This window comes from Anticarsia gemmatalis, chromosome 24 (assembly GCF_050436995.1).
Source record: "Anticarsia gemmatalis isolate Benzon Research Colony breed Stoneville strain chromosome 24, ilAntGemm2 primary, whole genome shotgun sequence".
Lineage (NCBI taxonomy): Eukaryota > Metazoa > Arthropoda > Insecta > Lepidoptera > Erebidae > Anticarsia > Anticarsia gemmatalis.
Window position 1 is genome coordinate 707,005 of NC_134768.1, and position 21,726 is coordinate 728,730.

At 34.6% G+C, this 21,726-nt stretch overlaps 1 protein-coding gene across 6 annotated transcripts in view; it reads right to left on the bottom strand.

Annotated features, from left to right (window-relative positions):
- Positions 1 to 21,726, bottom strand: part of LOC142983455 (uncharacterized) — a 36,051-nt gene that overhangs the window by 10,783 nt on the left and 3,542 nt on the right. For 4 of the 6 annotated variants that reach the window (XM_076130342.1, XM_076130340.1, XM_076130337.1 and 1 more), the window contains exon 1: positions 440 to 511. The exons of 1 other annotated variant lie outside the window; for it this stretch is intronic. In XM_076130342.1, coding sequence (XP_075986457.1) covers positions 440 to 496 — 57 coding nt within the window. In that variant the 5' untranslated portion in view covers positions 497 to 511. Of the gene's footprint in view, positions 1 to 439; positions 512 to 17,566; positions 17,658 to 21,726 lie in introns of those variants that run through there. One more of the 6 variants, XM_076130339.1, reaches the window with a different exon arrangement.

The window sequence follows — 21,726 nt, forward strand, 5'->3', positions numbered from 1 at the left end:
CAATTCCAGTAATTGGATTACACCTAGCTCAAGGCATAAAGCAACTCTATCGAATAATGTTAATATGCTACGGGAATTTATACCATCTTAATTTATTTCCCCCTAAGTCCCAAAAGTGCTAGATTGCAGAGCCGAGGATTTAAGAAAAAATACTCATGTTTCTGATTCAAAAGTTAAATAAGAACCAAGAAAAATATTGCATGATTTCACTTAATCCCTGTAACTATAGCTTAACCCTCTTATTCATAAACACACTATAAACCTATTTTAGTTAAACAACTACTAAAATATGCTTTGTCTCTTTCATTTCGCTAAGGAGTGAAAGAAACAAAACACTTTATAAGCCTTTCATAACTTCATATATCTTTATGAATAAGAGGGTTAAATGATCATTAAAATACGCGATAATAGTCCTATAAAGTAAAACTGTAAAACTTACACTAGTCACATTAGACACCACACAATGACACAACAGTCTTTCAGTAAAAACACTCATCTTTCTATTTCTCAAAATCATTTGTCAAGTGATCTCGGACCGGAGTGTGAATACAGACTAATTTCAGATTCTAGTGCTCAACTCTATGTCCTAGAATATCCTTTAAGTGTTTGTCGTTACGAAATATATTTTTAGCATACTTTCACCGGTTGCATTATTGTAGTTGGGTGGAGGTGTTTATTTTTGCATTTCGTATAATATACGTAGGCGTGTCAACTTCAATGTCTGTCTGCATTTTTGTTGTCTCGCCAACTGATTGTTGTGGAATAAATTAGTGGATTAAAGCTGGAATCTAGTGTAATTGCATCAAACGTGTAATAATAAAAGATTTTTCAGCAAATTTTCTTTGCAGTTTTGTTTTCTTGCATCACATAAAGACAAAACAAGAAGTTTCAGAAATTCTATATTTGACCCATGGAATCCTTGACTTCCTAAGTTAGTAGATTGTTTTTGACTGATCTAAATAATATTTTTGATCTAAATAAGAGTATTGTTTTACATTTGAACTAAAGTATAATGCGTCTGGAACATGTCGCATCTCAGATAACAGTCATAAAATATTGAGAACACACTAATTGATTCAAACTTACTTTATAGTCTCATGAACCTACACGGAAATTAAATAGTAATTTAAATACTTTTTTGTTATAATAACACGTGTTATTACTATTTTCAAAAAAAAGTCAGGTATTCAAATCGAAGACAAAAAAAATGGACCCCAGAAACCAAAAAACCCTCACTAGATCGTCCCAAAATTCGATAATTCAATCCATAAAAGAACTTAAACGATTTCATAAACATTTCCATCAAAACAACAAAGCATCTTTATCTCTTCATCTTAAAAGCAGGTGTTCTGATGAGATCGATAATTCTGCACTTCTAAGGGCTTACTTCAAGGTCGCGGCGTCAAGGAGCTTTCTCTAAGAACATTAGCTGCGCTAGCGCAACAAATAGGGAGGGTCGATGAACTGTGCACGCACACATGCGTGCGGTGCGTCGTGGTGTGTGGTACAAGGGATTATTAATGGGATTCATTTGAGATAATATTTTTAAAAGTTTAGATAACTGCGTTATACACAATAGGTATGTACAGTTTGTTAAAAGTATATGAAATAGAGGTTTGGCGGTTTGTATAGAAATAATGGTAGTTTATAAGGTACACATAACTACAAAATTCGCTAAGAAGAGCATAATTATTTTGAAAACCTCTTTATTATAGTTTTTGTTTCTAACCTATTACTGTGTCATTAGTGGCCAAGGGTCTCCTGCTGAATTCAGGTAGGGGTGAAAACTAGTCCTAGGCCAAGTGTGGATTGGGGACCTATTTATTACGAAATTTTAATAAGTACCAAGTCGGGTTTAACACATTGTAATATGAATAATATTTATTACGTTTTTTAATACAAGTAAAACAAAATCTTTAATTTTATGCTATTTTAAAAGATAAGAACAGCATAGGTATTATGTTAGATACCTATTTCTAAAGCCGTGCCTAGTTTTTATGCCATACGTGTTATTTTTTATCCCCACAGATGTAATAGTACTATAAATAATTACAGATTCGCTCCGGCCAATTAACTCTACAAAATAAAACGAGTTTAAAGCTTTTAGTAAGTAATTGTTGGCTTGTGTGCTCAACAAAGTGGTACAAAAAGTATCTATGTGTGTTCAGATAACCACGGCATTTATGGCCTGTTCAGGGGCTTCATCATATTAAAGCAACCCAAGTTGTGCTGTTAAAAAGAGATAGCACTACATGGGCGCTATTGAAAAAATTGTTGGTGAATCGGGAAAGAATCTGGTATAGGCCGGTATACGTCGATAACATGGCTTTCAAGGCGATGCCTATAAATAAAGCCACGTGACTTTGAAGTTTCACGTGTTTCTTCAATTTGTCAATGAAACTATACCTGCAATCTGAATGTGACAAAGCTCTTTTGAAATTTAAATCGCACTACGATTGATGTGTATGCGTAATTGTTTGAATTGTAAATCGATGAAAGGAAATGAAGTGACCTAATACATATGTAATATTCAGGTAACTAGGTCATTACTCCAGTTTGCGATCAAAATAAACCACTCTGATTCTATTTCAATAGACATTGAAATAGAATTTATTCAATTTATGGACTTATTTCTTAGAATTGCAAGAATAGGCACGAGGGGTATTATAAAATGTACATTCTTGCAGCTACTTTTTTATTCTTATAAAACGACATTAGACCGAAACCATTTACAGAACAAATCTACGCATTTCTATATTTCTAATCAAAATACCCTCTTTTTATAGTATGTAGAATGTACTGGGGAAACCACATTTGACATTTTAGCAAATATAACTAGACGTGTTTCAGCATACTACGACAGTCCGATAAATCAAACTCAATAATAAATAATCCACCCGCTACATCTCCTAACTTGTACCACACACTATCAGTCAATAAATGCCATAATCACTAGGGCCGTTACACTTGTGTGCACTCACACACACAGACACACATACAAACACAAAGTTCCTTACATTTCTGCTATACTTGTAGCAAGTTTATTTATCTATCCATTGAGGAGCGTGTTGAGAGGTAAAATAGGGTGCTATTTCTGTAGTTCCGTGTGTTATGTAAGTAGAAAGCAGGTGCAATGTGTAAAGGTCAAAACTGTGTGCTTGTTTTTATTAGAAACGGCTTTTGTTTAGTGAAATTATAGACGTACTCTTCTAAAACTATTTGTAATCTATACTTATATTACAAAATTATAGAGTTTGTTTGCTTGGAAGGAATTACTGGTGCGAATTGAAAAAATATTATTGTGTTGGATAGCCTATTTATTGAGGAAGGCCATTTACCGGGCACTAACCAAACGCTGGACAATTCTTGTGAAATACCCTAATATAAATTAGAAAAGATCAATGTTATTTTGCACGATTCGGGGATCGAACCATGAGCTCATGATCAGCAGTTGGCTATACAATTAATTCTAGGTAGTATCTTATCTTATTCTTCTTCTGTATAGTAACTAAACTGCAGTTACTCTTGCTCTACTTGCGATAAGTTAATGCAAATGTCGGTAAGAAAATAAGTGGGACAACATTAAGAAAATATTTCACCTAGTAATCGACAGATAGAGGAAAGCTGACCGACTTTCAAACGAGTATGGCCGTTATGATAAATAACCGGCGGTTCTACAATCTGACTGATGATAGATTCTCACGAGTCCACTATACACTTACTAAGTAATTATAAGAACGTCTGTAATTATTGTAAAGTGCTCATTAGAAATGTTGGTTGCTTTTAAATCGACTGTTGCAAAGACTACATTTTATTACTGTGCTTCTTCTTCTTCTTGTCGTATGGTTAGTGGTCAACCTAGTGTCAAAGTTGTTCAAGCCGCCCGAAGGGCTTTGACGTGGCTTAACGACTGTTATCTTATTGACAACAACCGGGATCAACTTTTTACCTACGTGCCCTCCGAAGCACGCTTTTTACTGTGTTTATGTTGTAGATGGTACGATCAAATCTCTAGTATATCAGGTACTTGTATATTTAACCCATTACTGTACTATAGCTGGGCATGGGTCCCCTTCAAGAACAATTTGAGGACTTTTTGAGTCTATTACGCTGACCTGTTGCAGGTTAAGGTTTCTGTGACCCTCCAAGAACTGTTTTAAATAACTTAAAAGTACACAACGTTTCATCTTGTTGTTCGTCTTTACCATACGAACAAGTGACATTCTATGAAATATACTGATGTGAACTACCTTCTTCCAAAAAGTCCGTATATTTTGTAGACAATTCTACTGCTAAATAGGGATCAGGCTCAATCCTGAAATTACCTTAACAAGGGGGAAATATACCATCACTCTAGCTACGAGAATAACATGAAAATCTTTTGTTGAGCTATAAATGTCGAGTTTAAACCCATTAGTTTAATTCTTTTAACATCCTATGGCGTTTATAACAATGTATTGATGGTAGTGTAGTGCATTCCAATCTCTTGTTAGTTTAATTGAAAGCTTTGTGGCATGTTGATAGATAGATCAAAGCAGAAACTCGTTTGTTATGAATATGAACTTGCTGTTTATAGTGTAAGGGAAGTAACTAATGATTTATGAGTATAGGAATAGATGGAGATTCAAACTTTATAGTACAATATTGTAATACGAGGATTATCCCGCCTATCCATAACATGGCTTTGTATTTTTATGTGCCTTAAATATTATCATTGGCAGAATTTTAGGTATTTCTTTCAAGTAACAGATGCTATAAATAATACACAGACCTGGCTTACTAATTTAAGGGGCCTAGCCCTAAAAGTGTTCAAGATATGAAATCTAATATTGCGAGGAAATTAACGCAATTATACATTGTACATTCTATTCGCTTGATTTTTCTGCACAAGTGATTCGGGTAATTAAGTGATCAGTGACAGATGATTCTGGCGACCGAACGAAATAACTAATAAGATTTTATTATTGGAACCGATCTTCCTTTAAATATAAAAAAAAAACTTACGGGCAAAAAATCCACTAGAACACCAAACATTGACACTTCACTGCAAGAATCCCGGCTAGTGAATCCACAACCAAACATGGGAACACTTTAACTGCACTTTTCAAACTGACACCAATGACAGAAAGTGAATAAATAATATTTTGGCTAATCTAACATGCAAGGAAACTGGTTTTACTCCAACTGGATACTTAACTAGTTATTTTTGTACTTTCTCTGACTAAACTATTGTTAAGTAAAGGAATTTACTTACTGACTCATGGTTGTATTGCATAGGGGCTATTGTTTGAAAATTAATGATAGTTTTAAGCTATGGTCACGTCCATAGAATATGGATTGAGAAGGAGTGATAAGAAACTATTCAGAGATAAACAATTGAAGATATGAGAAAAATGTGGCTGATAGTTTAGTAATGGGAAGAAGATAGAAAGAATTCCTTTACCAGTCTAACAACTAGAGTGAAAAGTATATTAAAGTTATATTTATTTTAAATATAAACTGAAGATCTACCGTCCGATGGACCGATTTGGATGCTCCCTCAAGTTGATAACAACATAAACTTACTTTTTAAAGGATTTTGAGAGATTTTTATGGTACATCCATTTGGTATGTACAAGTCCCTTGATTTAGCACCCACTATTAACATTAAGCCGGAAAAATATACCACACCTGTCCACATATGTGCTGAATAAATAATGTATTTGAATATGTAGTTACTAAGCGTGCGCGCGTAAAGGGCTAGCGGGAGATCATTAATTAGTGTCCATATTCTAACGTGGTTTGAACTCGGAGATAACTGTAAACACAAAATGAAGGGAAGTGTTTGTTTAGAACTTTTGGTTAACATTGCTATGATTATTATAACTGCAGCTTTCTTTGACTCCTGTAATAAGAGAATAAGTACAAGGATATGAAGGATTATTGAATTATATTCTTCGCTTTCTGTAACACGGCATTTCATTAGTCAATTCATTTTAAGCACAAAATTGAGCAAGGTATAAGGTAAAGCGACATGTCGGCAGTGTTTGAATCGAAATTCAATGAAATAGGTCAATACAAAAGCTAGTAAACAGTGGCCAAAGACAACGAGTACACGGGCACACTGTTAGTGCACCTCTCACATAACCCGGGGGTATGTAATCAACGACGCCGGTGAGAGATCAGAAAAAGCCTGATAAGCCCACTATTTAGCCTATACATACATCCACATATAGGCGAAACACCACTTGGTACGATCCTAACAAACTTTCTTTGCTTCATTCACATCCATACATCCTGTCATACAACACCGCCGGTTACGAAGTTATTGAGCTTAAATTCTAGATTTTTAGACGAATCTCCAGATTCTGTAAAACATTTCCTTCGGCAACAAGTTAAAGCCTCAGGCCACTAGTCTGACCTGTATTATATAACATGAAACAATTTAATATTATGTAACAATCGTACGGCCTATTCTCGCCGCGACCTTGGACAACAAGGTCACACAAAAACTTTTGTTAATGGTTTTTTTTCGCATAGCAACATTTACCTTGGGGTTTCGTATGGGTGAATAGGGGAAATAGAATTATAAATTAGTCTGGTATCTTGAATGTAATATTACTCTGGTTATATTGCTGAAAATTGTTGTTCTAAAAAGCTTCTTTCTAGCAGTTATTCAAGTTTTCACAATTCTTTTGCATTTGGTTCACTTGATTTATGGTGACGAGTAATTTTTATCAAATTTTTCTTCGTGCATACATAACAGAATATTTTCTGACTAGTAGCCCGGAGTTTAGTGCCCGGTATACGATAATAGGCTCAGCCCCTATTGCATAGGACTAACATTGTCAATAGCCATACGTGGGTGTAATTTTTTTTCGAATAGAAAACTACAAATGCAAATTCGGTAATCTTTTTCAACAATAAACTACTTAGAATTTAACGCAGAACTTACGTGCCCGTCTGGCGAAAGCTGTAAAAATAAATTATACCGAATAGCACCTTATAACCACAAACCAGACGAGAGATCAATGCACCAGACACAAAACAAAATAATAAAATGAAACTTATTGTACACGGAAACTGATAAAAAACGGGACACAATAGATTTGGCAAAATGTCTTCTTAAAACGAGAGGTGAGCGATGTCAAATAACTGTTTTCTGTCTAGATTTCTGATAGATGCCTAGACGAAATGGCTGCGAAAAATGATAAATTTAAGATTGACCGCTTCCAATCAAATGCAAGATACAAAATGGACAGATTGTATCAGACGACCCTTTAAAAACTTGCAAATTATTGGCTAAAGAAACCAAATGTTTAAGCAATATGAGTATCGATATCGAGGTTTGATGTTGAAAACACACTTTAGCAGCCAATAAACAGTGCTAGTAATAAAATAATCCCATAAAGGTATTTTAAACTACGATTTGCATGGAAAGAGGGGCCTCCAGCGTAACGACGACAGAGCATATCGTATGATCGGCGAAAATAAACAACGTTACCGAGGTCAAGGGCTGGAAAGGAGGCCGCTTTAGGATCGATTTTTCTCAAAGAAATAGGTTGGTCTGGAACAGGTGTCAAGGACATCAGAGTTGGATAGGTGTGCGTTCGCGCAGCGGAATGTTGTTGAATTTAAAGATATTAATTATGCAGATATTTAGTGTATGACGTCGTATAATTGTGTATGGTAAAAAAAAAATTGTGTACGCAGCCATTGTGGAGAAATTCACCAAAAACTGATTCCGCTGGGCGAACGTTGTCCTGGCGGAACTTATTTTAATCCATAGACTTTAGAAGAAAAGAGGTGTGTCCAAAAATTAGTGTGTATTTGTGTGTAATTGTGTATGTATGAATAAAATGAGTGCATGCATAAACTTCGGAGAAATTCAAGTTTCCGCTACGCGAACGTTTGGCCATTAGCTAGTTTTCATATAAAGCGCTTACATAGAGAGCTGTAGATTTTTACATACGTTGTTTTGAATTTGTTTATATTTGTTTAAAAAACAGATTTAGAAAAAATCGTAGGGCTTAAAAGATAAAAATATAAACGTAAAATACACTTAATAGGTCTTAGTTCTTAAAGTATGCACTTTGGGGTCTAGATTTTCACGTTTATACAAACCTTGTAAGTATCTGAAACATGTTGCCAAGTATCAATGATGTTCCGTTAGTAATTAAAGAGTTAAAGGACAAATTTACCATGAATAGATCACTGTTTACAAAACAGTCAAATATCACGACGTTCTAAAGGAATTGCATGGTAAAATGTATGCCAAAAATTAGTTTATTCATTCAACTATTCACATGCAAAATTTCATGTCATTAAATTTAGTAATTAAAGAAATCAATTAAAATACTGACGAAGCATCGAAAACCTACATAACCCGACCAAGTTCGGATAGCTACAAAAAAGCGGCCCAGCCATATATCTAAGAGACGTTCTTAACCTTACAATATAGTATTTACTAATATGGTACAGTTCCGTACACAAGCGTTAGGAAAAAATAAAACAATTGCATTTCTTGAATTAAAAATATTATTTTAATAATAACCCAACTATCTACGATAAAAACAAATCTTCAATTAACAAGTACTTTTCTATTTAAATATCCGTGTACAAAATTTTTTTTTATTAAGTATATTACATATTATTGCCCTCTCTTTTCTTCAAGGATGGAAGTACCGTTTCAAGCGGGAAGCCGCGCGCGTCCTGTTCGACTAGCAGTTTGTGGAATATTCCACAGACGTTAAATTACGTGCGTTCACAAGAATATAATTAAATCAAAATATTAACTTTTAAAAAATGTGAATACCTATCGGAACTCCGGAATTATTCCAGTCAATTCTGGAGCTGAAAAATCAGAACAATTGAACAACAATTTGGTGTACAAAAATAAATGACCTTTAAATTATATCGAAACAACAACTGTGTTATCACCTATACCAATTCAATACCGGTATTATACGGTAAATTTTGGGATGTTACCTAAATATATTGCATGGACGCTTTTTTGTAGCTATCCGAACTTGGTCGGGTTATGTAGGTTTTCGATGCTTCGTCAGTATTTTAATTGATTTCTTTAATTACTAAATTTAATGACATGAAATTTTGCATGTGAATAGTTGAATGAATAAACTAATTTTTGGCATACATTTTACCATGCAATTCCTTTAGAACGTCGTGATATTTGACTGTTTTGTAAACAGTGATCTATTCATGGTAAATTTGTCCTTTAACTCTTTAATTACTAACGGAACATCATTGATACTTGGCAACATGTTTCAGATACTTACAAGGTTTGTATAAACGTGAAAATCTAGACCCCAAAGTGCATACTTTAAGAACTAAGACCTATTAAGTGTATTTTACGTTTATATTTTTATCTTTTAAGCCCTACGATTTTTTCTAAATCTGTTTTTTAAACAAATATAAACAAATTCAAAACAACGTATGTAAAAATCTACAGCTCTCTATGTAAGCGCTTTATATGAAAACTAGCTAATGGCCAAACGTTCGCGTAGCGGAAACTTGAATTTCTCCGAAGTTTATGCATGCACTCATTTTATTCATACATACACAATTACACACAAATACACACTAATTTTTGGACACACCTCTTTTCTTCTAAAGTCTATGGATTAAAATAAGTTCCGCCAGGACAACGTTCGCCCAGCGGAATCAGTTTTTGGTGAATTTCTCCACAATGGCTGCGTACACAATTTTTTTTTTACCATACACAATTATACGACGTCATACACTAAATATCTGCATAGTTAATATCTTTAAATTCAACAACATTCCGCTGCGCGAACGCACACGTTGGATAGAAACATTGAAATATTATGTAGAATGTGGTAACCTTTCTTCGCGACATATTAGAATAAACTCTCCTCGCCGCGTTTGTCTGGCTACCTTTTCGCGATAATGTCAAAATGTACAGAAGGGATTTTTCTTGCGATTTTAACGATTCCTGAGGAATGTACCAGTAAAAAAGTAGCCTTCAAGTGTGCAGGGTTAATATATTGAAATAATGTAATGATTACCCAAAACTAGTTACTATATTTGTCTAAATTATGAAATTAATTATACAGGAGGACACTTTAGACTTTCTACCCACATGCTTAGATGACTTTTTGTCTTTGCTTTCCAAAATAAATATTACAATAGCATCCATTTTGATCATTATAAGAAGACCTAGCATAAGAACATTTTGTAATATTTCTTTGTTTGTGTGTCAGCGACCAACGGTCAATGGTTTACTATCCGTAAAAGCACCACCTGTTACAGCTACTGTGCCTAGCTTCATCACACGTATTCGGTTCGGCATTACTCGGCTTAGCTGGGCGGCATGACCAAATATGTGTAGATGAACCCGATCAGCACAAGCCGAAGGAATGAGTCGAGTCAGTGTGTAGCAAGCCTGAGTAAATAAATGAATCTTGAATGTTTTATATCTATCCCATTCTTAAGGTAGGTCCAAACATTGGTTATTGCGAGCACCTAATATCAATGCGAAATCCGACAAAATTCTATGACTCAAAAGGAAGTTAGTTTCAAAAATCGTCTACAATATTGTCGAGTTAATAGAAGTGTTGTCAATTATCAAGTCCTCAGACAATACATGATTGTGTGCTTTGGGCAGCTGCCATAGAGGTCGACGACCGCGGTAATGATCGAGTGTGCCATGCTTTGAACCAAGGTTGGGCCAATATGCGCTGGCTCGAGAAGGGGGAACCTTTTTTTGCTATTTGTACCTTGAAGAGTTTTCATTAGAGCAATTGCTTTGTTTATTGTAAAGTACTGCATTTAAAATAATGCAGTACTTTAGAATAATCAAAGCAAGCTTAAGCTTGTGTTATTTAGCTGCTGTTTTCAGTCAAATATATTAGGCAGTTTTGTTTATTAAACGTCTTTCCGTTCTTCACACCGAACATGTATATTTTAGCTAACATCAAAGAAATGACCTAATTGAAAACATCACAAATGTTGTGACATTTTGGTTCAAAGAGTAACATAATTTAGAGACTTTTAAGGATATGTAAAATGCATAATATATATTTTTAATTTACAAGTCTAAATATTTATAAACTAAGGGACGTATAATCCGAAGCATAGCAAACGTTGGATCTAAATATTGGCTCGACCTAAAAATATCCAAGTACCCACATGAGATTAGTAGTATTAGTAGTCTATTATCTGTAATGGAGTTTTAATGATTGCAAGTGGTTAGAAGCATATGGTATAATAACTGTAGTTTAGCTGTATTTATTACTGTTATATTACTTTGTAGATGTGCTTCTATTAATAGACTTTACCATAGTTACAAGCGAATTAGAAGGTAAACATGGATGTGGGGTGTGGGCTTAAAGATTTTATTGAAGGTCGAAGAATCGAGGTTTGAGGGATATACAAACAGTATATTGTTTTAAAGAAATTAATTATAATATTACTGTAAATAAGGATCTATAAATTCCAATGGTTGATTTTATATACGTTATTAATAATTATGTATAATCGGTAAATACGTTTTTGTAAGGCCATCTGAATTTGACCAAGTCAGTTTCTACATACAAATGTCTAGCCTCGCGTCTGTTTGAATGTCGTCGTACGTGACTTAAAAGTCAAGAAAAAACAAATATTACTACAGACAGAAAATCTTTTAATAAGTATTTTGAAACGTTTCTATTAATAGAAACTAAGTGGTTAGGAAAATGGTTGACATGAAGAATTACCTACGAAAATATTATTTTAGAAGTAGTATTTTTTTACATGGGAAATATTAAAAAGTATGACATTCACCTTGAAAAACATTTTAAGCAATATATCAATATTTGGTTAACCTCATAACCATCTGTTCGAACACGACATGGCATAGGATGCAATTATTTCATAAGCTTCAATACTGCACTCGAAATTCATAGCCTGATTACCCACACGAAGCATATTATACATCAGAAATATCCAGAACTAAACCTAGCCGAAATGTCACAATTATTTTCAATCACCACACGCTTAGCAACAACTCATACCTTTGCAGAAGGTCAGAGGAAACGGGAACATACCACAAACACCAACATAGCCCTTCAGGAAAATGGAAGCATATAACTGTACTAATTATTTCCATACAATGTAGTTATCAGAATTACATTGAGTATGTTATAAGTATGCAAATTGTGGTTATTTAGGTCATAAGTAAAGTAAACGAAGTGATCGTGTTTACAAACAGATAAATGGACTCGTGCAGTAAGTAAATGATATGGTTTAAGTGTACGCAGAAAATTATCTTCATATTTTGAACAATACAAATCTGTATATTGGTGCCTATTGCCCACCTTAGAATGAGCTTTGTGATAGAAGGACTTAAGTTAAGATGGGTCTATGTATTTGTGAAGTTTGTTGGGAAAACCTGGAAAGGAAAGGGCAGAACAAGGGGTGATTAGTGTAATTGGGAGAAGGTTTATGCCCTGACGTGGGTGAAAGAAAAGCTTTGCTTGATTATAATGGTATTGAGGTAAGGTAAGAAATTGCAATTGTAGATTTCTGGTAGACTTCTTACCACAACATAATCTGCTACTATTTGAATATGAATGTATGAAATCGTATTTATCTTTTTTTTTATTAATTTGTCTTCCATCTCACCTGATGGTAAAAGACAACGAATACGAGGAGCTTGCATTAATTGGGACAGATTTTATTAAAAAACTAAATCTAACTAAGTTTAGACACGAAGACGAGTTTATCAAATCTTGATGATCACTGGAGTCCATTATCGTCAGACCACAATCATTACAAGTTTGAATGCAAAAAATACTAGAATGGTAGTCAGGGTCGACTAGTTTTGGCAAATTACTCTTGTGTAATAGTAACGCCTACTGTTCCAGTGCGTTGGTGGACACTCAATATAAAACTCTAATATGGAGCAGTCGTTCTCATTGACAAGAACTCTAAACAGGCAGCTGAATGAAAAAAGAGCAATATTTTTTTATTGTCAATTGTATTTTTTTTCATATCTGCACCAATTTGGTATGAATATTATTGTCTGTATGAATGAATCTCGAATAGAGGATTTGCGAATGACACTTGTAAAGTTTAATCAGTGAAACTAATGGTCTCAGTTCCTTGTACAGGAATCTGTTATAATAAACACCAAGTAGGTCCACAGGTTTTAGACGACCAAAGGAACTTCCAAACTAATTTCATGGCTCCTAGGTTAAGTTTGAGTTTCAAATATTAAACAAACCTAGATATCATAAGCCCCCGAAATTAAAATCAAGCGGGTTTAATTCAAGGTTAGCAACGTCCAAATTAAGGACTTACGCTTTTCTATCAATTTTACTGACAAAAAGCAACCCACTCTCCCGTATCGCCAGATCAATATAGTAATAATAATCATCAAATTCAACACGATGTAAAGTCCATACAAAGCTGTGTGTAGACAGGAAGCTCTATTGAATGGAAGAGTGCGCTTGCGCATGCTTTGCATTACAATGCGCTATGTGCCGATATCGCTGACCATTTCGTCGATATCCCCGTGGACTGTTTAAAGTTTAAATGGTTGTGATATAGTGATGCAATACTTAAACGCAATTTTATTTATTAGCCCTTTATGTGTCTCACTGCTGGGCAAAGGCCTCCCCTCTTTCCTTCCAAACCTGTTCTGTGCTATACTTCGCCATGATGGACTCGCAAATGCTGTTAGATCATCATCATCTCAAAGATATTTGGCTTTTTGACAAAGAATTAAGTCTTAAAAGTACTCAACACGCAAGACTCAAGTGTCTTCCCATACATATAGTTAATTCTAGTATTATCTATGATAAAACGCGTGTTATATACGTCTCAATAAACGCACCCTTAACCCTTTGAATGTCTACAAACCAGGGACAAAAGTAAAAATACTAATTTCCCGCACCAACTAGTACTAGCTTACCACGGACTGATATTGCTTAAAATTTGAGTCCAACTGTGGGGCAATAATGGGTTGATGATCATGATTATTTTATTGTTATAGAACAACTTTACAAATACAGTTTATCAGATGATATTATACAATTTAAGAAGACCGGTTCATCAAAATTCACGTTACTGAATCGTAAAACTCATCGGTAAAACCATCGCAGTTTTAAAAGCAAACATTTTACATTAACTAATGACAGTAAAACCAACTATGTATATTTAATTATTAAATTAACTAGCCGTATTTAAACAAAAATAGGAGAGACTTTTGCCCAGTAGTCGGACACCTAAAGCTCAGTAAAATATCGTCTATGTGACAATCATAATTATATTTTTTCAAACAAAAATACTCTAGCTATTTTTAAGATCTAAAACCGCACAAAACTACACAATATCATACCACAAATTCGCCACACACTCATTATTGTCTTGTAACTCTTCTTCAATACAAAGTAGGCGGGTAGGTAGAAATCCGACACGTACCATACCCATTATCCTCAAGACATACAGACGTATACAAATTCGTGCTGCAAAATCAGCTTCCTTGCTGCTAAATAATGGTAAAATCAGATATTAAAAATCTGATGTGGCTCCTCAATCCTTACGGACATGACTATTGACAACTGCATACTTCACTGACTTAAGTTACGAACACATTATGATAAGTTATGCAATGTTACATTACTTAATTTAACATAATTGCATGAGATTTTTCACTTGCTGAGGATTATCTTCATGAAAAAATATTTATGTGGTCTAGGTGTGAGATCTATCTTCCTGCTTAGTTATGTTCTATTTCAGTTATTTGTGCAGTTCGTTAGACAAGACTAAAGACTTGCACTGAGTGAAAAGAGCATGTAGGGACGAAGAAAATTGGCCATTACAAAGATGGCCTCCATTTAAGAGATTTTTTTTATGATTGTTCTTTAACACTCCCAATGTCAAAATTACTGAAACTCAAATCATTTATTTCAAATATTGACACTTACGATAGTCGTTACAATTACTGAATCTACCACTAGCTCGGAAAGGGGATAGAGCCTTATGAGAAGAGCTAGCACGACACTCAGAGCCACTACTTGTTAATTCCTAAGAGCATACCACAAAACTGGTCACGTTAAACGTAAATTATACTTAACCTTTTGAAAGATATGCCTAGCTTATGCGCCTAGCTTTACAACTACTACTCAAAGATTAGCAAGTAAAATGTCTTTTTGAACAGACAGCTACGACCTGTCGTGACCCTTTTCACAAACTACAGTGCGTTAGCTCAGTTATATTTCTATTTGCGTTACATTTGCATACTGGCTTGTTTAGTGGTAGTTTACTTTAGATGAGGAGTGTAAATGTGTATTTGTTATACAATATGTAGTTGAGCTTGTTGGCTAAGATAACAGGACTTGTAAAAAGGGCAAGAGTTTAAGGTCTTTGTACGATTTGACACTAGATGGACTGTTAACAATAGCATAAGTTTAAAAAGCATAGATTTTTCGACATAGACAACTGGATAATCGTAAAATAGCTCTTGCCGAATTTTAAGAATACAAAAATATGCCCATATTACCTTAGAAAAATGGTTTCAAGAACCTTTTTAGACATAGCAACTAAAAATAGTTTCTTAGAACCCTGCATCAAAATTACTGCTACGCAACCAAGAAATATGACAATTCCTATCTTCGCAAGATTTATCAACAGCTAGAATCTAATGTCATGCAAACATCGTGTCAATCTGTGTATTTATAACTCGGTAACATATTCCACTGATATCGATCAAGGCGCGGCACCAAAACATTAGCTGTGAACTGTGACACTTATTTATTTATTCATACTGTTGAGACTGTTTAAGTTAGAACCAGTTGATTTTATTACAGAAGTGTGTAAAAATAGAACAAAATTATTCGAGCATACGTTTTACATTTTTATTGAATAATAGTCTTCTAATAACCACCTGGATGCGTTCCTGGATGGATGGCCAGACGCAACAGGTGACTGGAAACTCAGGGGAGAGGCCTTTGCTCAGCAGTAGGACATAGAAACAGGCTAATTAAAAAAAAATAGTCTTTTAAAAAAATATAGATATCCGCTCTCAAAGTCTTTTGTCAAATGGGTTGGCTACTTCAACTTAATTTTTCTTCGTCTTTGCGCTTTAGTGGGCGAGTCCTTAGCACAGGGCCAGGACAGAGAGCGATGAGCTAGATCTAGTTCACTCTAGGCTACAAAAAGGTCAGGTAGAAGGTAGTGTGACAACACAAGTAATGTTAGGCATGTTCGTATAGTAATAATAATACAAAATAGTGTTAAATTTATCACACCAAAAATAGTCAAACCATTCATAAGTAGGCCGCTGTAGATTGGAGAAGGCAATGAACTGTCATGTTTATGCCACCAAAAACATTCTGTAAAAACCTCAAGTCTCGCCGTAAAAAGTGGTGAGATCTATATAATACCAAGTCGATTAATCTATTTAGTCTCTACTTTAAGGACCTTCTGTCTTAAGTTATTACGTATGTTATTATCATGCCAATTAAAAAAAAATACCTTTAAAACAAATAGACCGACCTGGCCATCGCATGATTTAATTATTAGTATGTATCACACTACACAGCACGACGAGAAGTTAATGCTCCTGAAATGTTAATGGCGAATTTGTGTTTTCTTGCGATGACCAAGTCGATCTATTTGTTTTAAAGGTATTTTATTTTAATTGGCATGATAATAACATACGTAATAACTTAAGACAGAAGGTCCTTAAAGTAGAGACTAAATAGATTAATCGACTTGGTATTATATAGATCTCACCACTTTTTACGGCGAGACTTGAGGTTTTTACAGAATGTTTTTGGTGGCATCTCACTTCTTTTTGTAGAGCGAACATAAGTCCAATTTATGTGGAAAGACGTTTTTTTTTCATAATTCAACATATTTTCCTATGGGAATGTTGTTCAGTTTCATGGGCTAAACACCCTTTCCCACCCTATACCCCCTCCCGTTATGCCTCATACAGTAGGTACCTATTTACACCTATTTATTTTATTTTATTTTCTACAGTAATAAAAATTCATTAACTGCAAATGTAACCTTGTAATCTTATACATTTATATGGGATTACAAAGTTATTGTTGCAGTTGGTGTATTTAGAAAACTAGACCGAAATTAGAAAATATTAAATTTTTCCCATGATTAAGACACTAAACCCTATTTGTATTCTAAATTTTAAGGTTCTAAGTCTGCTAGAAGTACCTTAGACTTTTGATGATCGGTGAGTCAGTGAGTCAGTGAATCAGTGAGTGACAAAATTCAAAATTTTAACAAGTTGTCATTCTTAAACTACTGGTTCAAATTGACTGAAATTTTAAATATACCGTGTTTATACAATGACTAATTAGTTGCTGAAAATCCAGGCTTCTTGTTTTATCCACAACGAAATTATAGGGGTGTCAAAAATAGCCCGAATTGCTTCGAGAAAAGGATGTTACGGCCGTGCCGCTTTTTTTTTGCTCGACTTGCGGGGGCACTTCCGTGCCCCCAGATTTTATTGATTGACGCTAGATCGATACAGTTTATCGTTGTAGCCTCATCGATAATTGTTGTCGAAATTCGATTATTTTGTAATGGATACATTGCTCACATTCCATGGAGATTTGCACTTAACTCTGCCGCTGCTTAGCGCGGGTCACCTCCAAGCATGCCAGAAGAATATTATCCTCCTTTGACATCGGCTATAAATAAAATAGAGGAAATTATTTACACACATTACTTAGAAGTGGTAAGAAATCTTTTTATTATGTCGTCATAGCGACTGCCTAAATTCTCTATTATTAACCAACTTCAAAATAAGGAGGAGGTTCTTAATTCGTCTGTATTTGGTTTTTTTTTTCCTGTTTGTTAGCTCATAACTTTTTAAGTCTAAAGTTCTGGACTGTAATGCCACAGGATACTAAATAAGTCTGTAATTTTGTCCACTAATTATACAAGAATGCCCCTCAAACTTACAAGTCAGACAAGTACAGGGCTAAAAACCGGAGAGGTATTAAGTAACAAAAAACTGGTCGGTCGCGGTAGTACGGGCGAGCGAGCTTCACGCCTCACTGGCCACGATACTGAGGGTCTAGGGAAGGCAGACTGGTTCCGGAGACCGGTCACGGGAACTGAGTGGAAGAGATGGACAGATTTATAACGTGTATGGTACAGTAAGTTGTGATGTTAGGTGTTATTTTTTATCTATGGAATAGTAACTTTTGAAGACTAAATTTGTTTTTCATAATAGGTGTGATATTTTTACAAAAAATATCTAAATTCACTGCTGGATAAAGGCCTTCCAAAGGTAAAAGAAACATAGGCCCTAATATTACTTTAGAGCTTAAGTAATCAAGGACTCGATATTTCAGAAGGTTGGCCGTGGTCGTATTTCGGAAGATGGCTAAGTATCTCAGTGATGATAGCCAATGTTAATAATGCATGGTTGGATAAATAGACAGGACATTAAGTGAAAAATCTTACATACGAAAATATAAAAATAGCTTTTCATAAATATCATAAAGAATCTTGCAATACAAGCTCTCTGAATATAAGTTTTGATGATAAACTTTACTACACTCTACTTCACAATAGTAATATTATTTCCTTCGATAACCGGACGTACAACACTATTGCATAAGCCCTTTATAGCCCTTAATTACGAAGCCACATAGCCGAACTAATGATCGATAGTGATTATGTGCCGAACCTATGCTAGCGGGAGAGATATGAGAATTGATTGCAAGTGCTTCCTGTTGAGAGTAATAAACGGATAAAGAATACGGGCATGTGAGTATGAGTATCGCTTTAAAGAATTTGTCGGTAGGCAAGGCGAGGCCTTAAATGTACAATAAGTACTTGACAATCTAATATATAAAATTCTCGCGTCACAGTTTTCGTTGCCATACTCCTCCGAAACGACTTGACTGATTCTCATGAAATTTTGTGAGCATATTGACTAGGTCTGAGAATCGGCCAACATCTATTTTTCATACACCTAAGTGACACAATTTTTTATATGCCAAAGCAACGTTTGCCAGGTCAGCTAGTACTTAATTAAATTACAAACTTAAATACAGTATATATGATACTAATACTTTGTAGTCATTTGTTAGCTACAGATTTTTTTTTTAAATGTGGTAAAAATAGTTTTATAAGGGTGAAGTATATAGGCCTCTTTTTCCTTAAATCCACGCACTTATACACGTGCAAAATACAAAGGAATTTATGCCACGAGGAAGTTTATAAACACGTACTACGGACACGGATTATAACTACACTTGAACCATATACACACTTAGTACATGATAATTTGTTCAAACGAACTACTATTATACATTACTGTATCAATACTAGGAAAAGGTCTCCTTCCGAAACGAGAGAAGCTAAAACCTTAAGATTTTGGTCTACTACGCTGGCCAAGTTAGGGACCTTACATTTCTTCAAGAACTGTATTTGAACACAGGTATCCAAATAATGGAAAAGCTGGTCGAACATGCCATAGCAACAGAAGAAAAGTGTTTTATTCACCTGAACGCTTATGTTTCCTAACATAAAGACTTCAACTGAGTCTTGACTTTCATTGTGACATTACAGAATTCCGTTTATACGTCCATTGTCGTTCATAGACCTTGTAAACTGTAATATAACACCACTTCTTTTATTTCCTCAAGGATTAACACAAACGTTTGTAAAAAAGAAAGGTCGTTTGCATTATTTCAGGACACAATCTAGCAGATATTTTTTTATCTCTAGTTGTACACCGGTCCCACCGTGAAAATATAATTTATAAAATTGCTAAGAATGCATGGACTATAAATCGACAGAACGCCATAAAAATACAACATATCACTTATGTTCTTTAAGATGGTCAAGTCCAAAGTACGTACAACCGGCGAGCTTGTAAGATAATGTGTATTAAGCAAAAGTTTGCAAATAGCGAAACAAGTAGCGTTTACTACCCACCCCTCTTACCTATGTATGTCATCCTCAAAGTGGTATATTCCCAGTTGTCCCCTCTAACTCTGTCCCCCGGGATGACAACTGGGAATAAAAGTAGGAAGAAAATTCCCAATTGTCACCCAGGGAGAACAGCGTAGAGGAGACAATAGGGAATATACTCTCAAAGATACCCATTTATCTACTCCCATTTGTTTTAAAATCAAAGAAACTGCGTGTCATATGATTGTGTATATCACGTCAAGATAACTAAAAGGCCGTAAGACAATACGGGCGTTAATCTGCGAAATATTTCAAGGTTAAATGTAAATAAGTAGAACACTGAATTAACACAATGACATTAGGCATGGGAATTAGCTCACTAAATATACATTTTTACTACATATTTGAGGCACCGTTTTGCGTTAATTATATTACTACTAGTATGTGTATAGTAGAAACATTTGCAAGATTATTATCATAATTAGATTAAGAAGCGAGTGTGTTTGAGTTCCGGGGTTAAATTCTTAAGTAGAACAAATGTCATACGAACGTTTATGTTTATTTTGTAAATACATTCGTGTGTTTATTTATGATGCTCTAAATATAGACTTCAGGCTTAGAAAATAAGGATTTGTTTTGACTAATTAAATAAGACATGATATAATGGAAGGTTAATACCCCTAACTTAAGCCCAAAGCGTTAGCTACTTAGGTACCCTAGTTAAGGCTATTACAACAGTGCCAGGGCGAAACGTCAAACTTACTACACGGTCAATATCAGTAGAATACTGGAAGATCATGCAACATATAACACATGAGCAGAAGCTAAATTAAATACAAAAGTACATACTAATTCTCAATAAAATTTGCAAAACTTTCCACAAATCGTACTTCTAAAATAACCACAATTTTTAAATAAAATCGTACAAAAATACACAGAGACAGACGTATACATCGTGTTTGTACATATTGGCATATGAACGGTAATGCCATGTGGCGTGTTAAAAATAAACCCGAGAGACAAGTGCTCGTCGCTGATGGGACAAATGATAAGAGACCTGACATGTCCGTTGAGATGATTCTTTACGATAGATAATATTGTAATTTAGAATATGGTAAAAGACTGTGATATTTTGGCTATTTATTTATTGGATCACTAACAGTAGACATATTATCTATACTAATATTATAAAGCTGAAGAGTTTGTTTGTTTGTTTGTTTGTTTGTTTGTTTGTTTGAACGCGCTAATCTCAAGAACTACTGGTCCGATTTGAAAAATTCTTTCAGTGTTGGATAGTACATTTATCGAGGAAGGCTTTAGGCTATATATCATCACGCTACGATCAATAGGAGCAAAGTACCAGTGTAAAATGTTACAAAAACGGGGAAAATTTTGTGACGCAAGCGAAGTTGCGCGGGTCAGCTAGTTACATTATATTAGCAGGTACATAAAAATATAAAGTCAGTCTTAATATGTATACCTATATAGCTATTACAAAATTGAATTTAGTAGCTGTGTCACAAATATCAGTTCGGCAATATTTATCGAACAACAAAACCGTCTCGATTCACTTGTTCGGCTTGTGCCGATCGGGACATTCTTATTGTAATGAAATGTGTGAAAGTTAGTGGGTACAAAGATAGTAAAGATAATTAGCAATGTGCTTTCAAATAAGAACAGAAAAAAATGATCATCATTTAAGAACCAGGAACACTCTTGCAATTTTAAAGTGTGTGTAGCTATAATGTAGTCAAGTTTACAATATCTTGGACAGTAAAACATTTACGAGATGTTTTCATCGAATACTTAAAAAGTATAGGTAGGTACAAC